The 6,755-nt window shown below is 53.1% G+C and overlaps 1 protein-coding gene across 1 annotated transcript; it reads right to left on the reverse strand.

Annotated features, from left to right (window-relative positions):
- Positions 1 to 5,973: 5,973 nt before the first annotated feature.
- Positions 5,974 to 6,727, reverse strand: LOC104544677 (regulating synaptic membrane exocytosis protein 3-like; the record flags this gene model as incomplete). Its single annotated transcript, XM_010189606.1, has 3 exons — positions 5,974 to 6,186; positions 6,384 to 6,523; positions 6,613 to 6,727. Coding segments are annotated over 3 exons (468 nt in total), but the record flags the coding sequence as incomplete, so codon positions are not given.
- Positions 6,728 to 6,755: the final 28 nt, after the last annotated feature.

Consider the following 6,755-nt stretch of genomic DNA (forward strand, 5'->3'; position numbering starts at 1 on the left):
AGGGCAGCAGCGCCGTCCTCAGCTGCGCTCATCCAAGCTGCTCTCCTCCTTGCTGATCCTTGGTGGGAGGGGAGGGATTTTGGGGGAGCAGGACTGCGCCCCCCCGGCCCGTGTGGGGCGAAGGGGCAGCCTTTGGAGCGCTGTTTACATGCATTTGAAGAGGAGAGATGAGAGGAGATTGCCCTTCAGCTCAGCAATCCGTAGTGCAAGTGCGAAACGAAGCAGAGGTCGGGCTCGCGGGAGCCAGCGTGGGAGCAGGTGGGAAATGCACACCCCGTGGAATTGCTCTTCATTGCACAGTTACAACCAAAACAAAAAAATAACCTGAATGTGATCAAAGAGTGCACTAAGCTCTGGTTCTTAGAGAAAAAGAAGGGAGAAAACAAACCGAAATAAAATGAGGTATACCAATAATCCGGCCAGGCACAGTGGCTGCACCGGCTCCTGGGTGCTGCTGTGCCCGAGGCAGATGATCGGGGTCGAACAGTGCGGCGGTTATCGGACAGCAAGACAAACACTTAGGCCCTTTTTTCTGTACATTTTTTTTTTCCAAGTCTGCTTTTAAAACCCAAATCTTCCCCAAATGCAGACCAGCTCAGTCAAGGTGAGCGTTCTTGTCACATCTGGTCACTGAGGCTGTAACTGCAGCCGTGTCACACATTGCACATCCTTACCCCACCGATTCCAACCACGCTTATTGCAGAGACGCTTTTTTTTCCTCCATAGGAAGTCTTTTCTGCAGCCTGTCAACCTTCTTTTTAGCTCATAAGCAAAACTCCTGCACCTCCACCAACCAGCCAAGCGTTGGGGTGTTTCCTATGCTTGTGAACATGGAGAAGAAGGAAGACTTCCAGTTGAAACAGCTTTGCTAGAGAGAGATCGGAGCGGGCCGTCATGCCTTTGGCACGTCGCGGGATGCAAACCTTTTACTCAAGGTAGCTTTACAGATCTGTCTGCAGGCACGAAAGCCCAAAGGAAAGCAGAGAGAGCTCTTAATGTCTTTTTTCCATCTGTGATGCGAAACACATTGAGACTTTGAATTCAGCCATCGAGAAGAACGGTGCCTGAGCGCCGTTCCTCGACCTTTAAAATGCAGTTATTCTCCAAATCGGTAACCAGATGCACAGCCCTCAGGAGCTGTGCAGATGTGCATTGTCCAAGCGTTCCACGTCAATCTGGGAAGAAGCGTCTGAGTCAACTGGAAGAAAAGAGAAGGTAGGCTCCTTACGCCTGGAAAACCATCACCGTGTTTAGAAACGGCCTTAACTGGGTTAAGACCCTCAAACTGCACTCGCTGCTGCTGCTGCTGAGTGTTTGCAAACCCACTTCAACAAGCAAAGGTATTAAATGCGTGAGCTCCTCGCACATGCGCGATGTGCGCACACACGTGCGAATGAAGGCTTTGACTTCTCGAGCCTCATCTCGCAGTTGGTTTTATACAGAAGCGATTCCCTGTCAGCAAAGGGAACCCCGATCCCCCTCCTGCGGGCATTCCGGGTCTCGTGTTTGCCATCGAGAGCTGCACCCGTGAGTGCTCTTGGAGAAAAGGCTTTAAGAGCTGGAAAAGTGGCCATGGAGGGGACCCTTCCCACCGTCTCGGCTGCCCGGTGGCATTTCCCAAAGCCATGTAATGGTTTAGGTTTCCGATTGCTGGCCAGGAAATTGGTTCTGGAGCTCGCTTGCGTTCAGGGAAACTTGGGTCTAAGCATCCTGTCCCCATGCCTCAACGTGCTGTGATGCTGAGGAAGCAGGAGCTCGTTTCTGGCTAAGCCCAAAAGCCTGGCCCACCTTCTGCTGCCCTAGACCGTTTTCCACTCAATTTTGGCAAATTAAGCCCATTCCAGGCTTGTAGATAACTCAGGGTATGAAATTATGGGGTGTTCTCTGTGCTTTGCTGCATGGTTGAGACTTTTTAAATCTTTCCTAGGGTTTCGGGGGTGTTTAGGTATCATTTCAAGGCTATTTTGGCAAAATCCATCTTTGTCACCAAGTAGGGTGCCTTGATTCTGACCCCAGCTCTGCTATGGTAAGGTCTCCTGTGTCTCAGGTGGGTGCTGCTCACTGCTGGGAGTGCTGGGTATGAAACGGGCTGCAAAGCTGATTCAGTTTAATATTGATAGTTCATTCTAGGGGAAAATACCTGGAAAAGTTGAACGGTTTGAATTTCCTTTCCTGACGGAAGGAGAAGGAAAGGGAGGCAGTAATCTAAGTAACACCTAGTCAGCGCAGCCACCTTTTGCAAACCATATAGCACGTTAAAAAACGCCCTTTGCGATAAAACATCCCCCAGAAAAAAAACCTGGAGTCCAGCAGCTTGTGGTGGTGTGTGTAGAAATCAACTGCGGGTCCTGGTGTTTTGTTCTTGTTCCAGGAGGGAGAAACCTGGCGTGGTCTCACGGATTCGGGAGTGAGGAGCAGCTGCTGTTGCAGTGTGAACGTGGCCCATTTCGGGCTCCGCTCCTGGTTTAGTTTCTCCACAGCAGCGTGAGGTGGGTCCTGACCCCGATGCTTCCCCAGAGGAACAAACAGCAGCTCCCTGAGGGGTAGGACATGTAGAGCTGGTAATGAAGCGGGTCCGGTTTAGATGGGTCCCAGCTCATCTAGGGAGAGGCGATGATCATCTGAAGTCCCTGGCTCCACCTCGTTGATGTCTTTATGAGCAGGAGTTGTCGTTCCCACAAACCCATTGCGATGCAGCGAACGGGAACGCGCCACGGAGCGAACTGGGATGTGGTTTGTTCTGGTGCGAGCTGCGCCGTTATCCTCCAGTGCATCCTCAGCCCATCGATGAGCAAAAATAAGCCCAAGTATTTGGGTTTTCTGTGTTCCCTGCTGTGCCTTGCAGATGCTATTTCTTTTCTCTGTGTTTTCCACGTGTCGTTAAGGGCAGCTTTCTGACTGGTGCAGAACCAGTGAGACCTCGGGCATCCGCTGCTGTGGGTGCGTGCCCGGCTGTCCCCGTGTCCCCGCTGCTCCTCACTGCTCTGTTCTCTACCTCGACAAAACTGTTGTGTCCCTCACAAAGAGGGGAGCAGTAACGCTCTGTGCAGCCATGGGAGAAGTTTCCAGCCAGATCTCAGTGCTGGGAGGGGAAGGGCTGAGATGCTACAACCAAAAACACCCGCAAAGCTCCCCACTCTGCCCACTCCGCTGTTCCCCTTCCCCGTGTACGTGGTTACTGTCCCACCGCAGGCAGATTTCCCATTTTTCTGTCCAAATAGAGTCGGTAAAGCAAATAACGTCAGCTTGAAGGAGCAGAAAGCTTTTCCTCTCAAGATGCCTTCCCTTGTGTACATTACAAAATCCAGCAGGCCGGGGCAGAGCGAGTTCAGCCTCATCCAGGCGTTGTTGCCCTCCTATAAATTCGTGCTCTGGAAGGAACGTCGTGTTCAAGCCGTTGTTTGTTCCCGTTTCAGTAGCCAGGGCACCGAGTTGGCTTCCTCAAACCGCTCGAGGCTGCTGGTGCATCCTGTGACCCTGCACATCCCTGTACAGATGAGGATTTAATCCTCTACCAGACAGGCACTGGGGTCCTGAAGCAAACCCCTCTCCATCCCCAAATTGGCAGCATCCACCCCACTTTTCTCAGAGGTCTACAGCGATTTTTGACTTGTTAAGTATCCGAAGTCCATGATAGCAGCTGAAATTCCTTGTTGCGTGTCGGGCAAAGCAGCGGGGTTTTGCTGAGCCCCGTTTTTGGGGTGCGTGGAGGGGACGGCGGGGTCGCAGCTGGTCCTGCAGCTTTGGGTCTGTTCGGCTGCGGTCGCAGCTTCGTTCCTGGCGTCACCAGGAGAGCCACGGGTCGGTTTTTGTTGTGCTCTGTGCATTGTGAAATTCTCTGCTTTGCCAAGAAATAACTGTAAAAAAATCCCAGCTGTGCTGCGGGTTCACTGGTGTTAAAGACTGAAGGTCAGAGCCATCTGGTTGGTAAAAATCCCCCGTTAACCTTTCGTCCTCTTCCAGTCTTGAGACTGCTCCTCTTTTGGTGTGGTTTGTGGTTTTTTTTTGTTGTTTCTCTCTTTTGGAAACTGATCCTTCAGGACAGTCATTGTGTTTAGGATATTTTATGAAGAAACCAGAGTTTCTAGTGGTGTCTCCCCTGAGTATTTTCAGCAAATTTTCATTAGGCACCTTCAAAAAAAAATAAAAATAAAAGCTTCCGTAATTCTCGGGTTTGCTACAAGAACCGGTCCCTCAGGGGGAACCAAAATGCTGCTTTAAAAACAAACGAACAAAACACACAAACGAAAGAAACCCAAAACACTCATCCTGATAATAAAGTCAAAGCGTGCGGTCCTTGGTTTGGAACCTCTCGGCCACCCCAATTCCAGATCAGCACAAGATGCTGTTGAGATGTTCCCCTGTAGCGTACCAACAAGTGGAGAGTTGGAGAAAGGTGCGGGGTCGGGCAAATCCTCTGCTCCTGCTTGAAATTCAAGTATCCAGGAGAGCATCTCAGACCTTCAGAGAGCATCCTGGACCCCAAGAGAACATCCTGGATCACAGGAGAGCATCTTGGACCCTGGGAGAGCATCCCAAGCCCCATAAGAGCATCCTGGACCCTCAGAGAGCATCCCAGATCACAGGAGAGCATCCTGGACCCTCAGAGAGCATCTTCAAGAGAGCATCCTGGACCCGGACCACATGAGAGCATCTTGGACCTCAAGAGAGCATCCTGGACCCCTGGAGAGCATCTTGGACCTCAAGAGAGCATCCTGGACCCTCAGAGAGCATCCTAGGCCCCATGAGAGCATCCCAGATCACAGGAGAGCATCCTGGACCCTGGGAGAGCATCCCAAGCCCCATAAGAGCATCCTGGACCCTCAGAGAGCATCCTAGGCCCCATGAGAGCATCCCAGAACACTGGTGGAGCTCTCGGACCCTCAGAGAGCATCTTGGACCCTGGGAGAGCATCCCAGTCTCCATGAGAGCATCCCAGACCTGGAGCTGGTCCTCGAGGGACGATGGCCCAGCATCACGGTGCTCCTGCTCCATCGGCTCGCCTCTTCTTGACTCAAATTCTCCCGTGAGGCATCACAGAGTTCATATTTTGGGTCTTGTCTTTGGCCGTACAAGACCACGGTCGGTGGTGAAACACGAGGGTAAGACCAGCGTGTGCTCGGGGCGAGGCGAGCGCACCTTGTCCTGTTCTCTCTTGCTTTGGCAATGTCACTGGTCGCAGGCTACATGCTACCGACAAAAATTAATTCATAATAATAATAATGATGATGATAAAATTAAAAGGAAAATGGCCCCCCCCCAGAAGTGCTCGCTCGGTGTCGCAGGGTTTGTGTCGGAAAAACGAACAAACGGGAAGTGACTGGCAGATGTGTCGGGTCAACCCAGAGTCTCTAAGATATTGCAGAGTGAGTGTTGTCAGCACGTGGCAAGCTACATAAGAGAAGATGCTACATTCCTCGGAGAAAAAGAAACAACCGGGGAAAAAAAATAGCGCTGAGTTGGGTTTTTTTTCCTTTGAGGTTTTGTTTCTTTTCTTTGAGAGAAGCTACCTTTTCCTCAGCGGCAGGGAAACGCAGTCGAAGGAATAAGAAGAAACCTCGTCGCCGTGCTGCTGCTGTGAGCCGGCCCCAGCTGCTCTCACCCGTGGGGGCAGGAGACGAGCGGGGCCTCGGGCCGGGACGAGGTGCGGTAACAGTCGCGGGATGGGGCGGCAGTCGCGGCCCTCGCTCTGCGTCACCAGGGGCGGGTTTGGGTTGTTTGGGGGTTTGTTGGTTTGGTTTTTTTGCTGCTGCTTCTTCCCTTTTTACTTCAAACCCCACAGCCCTCTCGCACCCTCTCCGCCGTCCCCCTCTGCGTGCCGGGACGCCTGCTCGGGGAGGGCGGGTTTGTGTCGGGAAGGAGGGTTTTAACAGGAAAATAAAGGGGGGAAAAAAAAATAAAAGGAAAAGGACAGGATATTTACAGCTATCCACTATCAGTTTTGGTAGGTCAGGACCTCTCTCCCCGTCCTCCCTACGGGCAGGAGGGGCTGGTGGAGCTCTCCAGGGAGGACTGGGACAGGCGGCGCGTCAGGGGCCCGATGCTGGAGTCGGCCAGCGAGGAGGTGGGGAAGAGTTTGTACCAGCCCGTGACTGCGCTGGAGAGGTCCAGCTCCTCCAGGACGATCTGGGCCATCCCCATGAAGCACTTGTGGTCCATGCGGCCGTAATCTCCCCAGACGATCACCTGCGGGGCAGAGAAGGCGTCAGGGGAGCTGCTCTGGTCACTGGGTGGGAGTTTTGGGGGAAAGCCATCAAAATTTGGGGTTCTCGGCCAGAAAGGACCTGCCACAACTGAGGTGGGGAGGCTCTGGTTTACGTGCCCCATCCTCATTCCCCTCATCCCTCCCTGTCCCCAAATCTGTGTGGGGCACGCTGCATCACCTGCAGGACTTTGCCCTGGGGGCTCTCCTCGAAGAGCAGCGGCTGCTGGAAGGAGGGGTCGCAGGTTTTCTTCACCACCTTGGTCTTCTTCTTGGCCAGGCAGACGCCGTTCTCCAGCAGGTAAACCTTCACGTAGGTGGCTGCGATGGAAAACGGGGGAGAAATGCCCACTCAGAGCAGGTTCCTACGATGGTCCCGTCCCCAAACTCCTCCCTCCCCAAACACCGACCTGGGATGGACTTAGAGCCCATTTTTGGGATAAGTCCCCTCGCCTGGATCACGTCCACCTCCAGCTGCCCGTTGCGGTCAGCCACGCCGACGTGGACATCTCCTAGAGAGAGAGATGAGATGTGCTCAGCACCATCCCCACGG

This window comes from Mesitornis unicolor, unplaced genomic scaffold (assembly GCF_000695765.1).
Source record: "Mesitornis unicolor isolate BGI_N332 unplaced genomic scaffold, ASM69576v1 scaffold19238, whole genome shotgun sequence".
NCBI lineage: Eukaryota > Metazoa > Chordata > Aves > Mesitornithiformes > Mesitornithidae > Mesitornis > Mesitornis unicolor.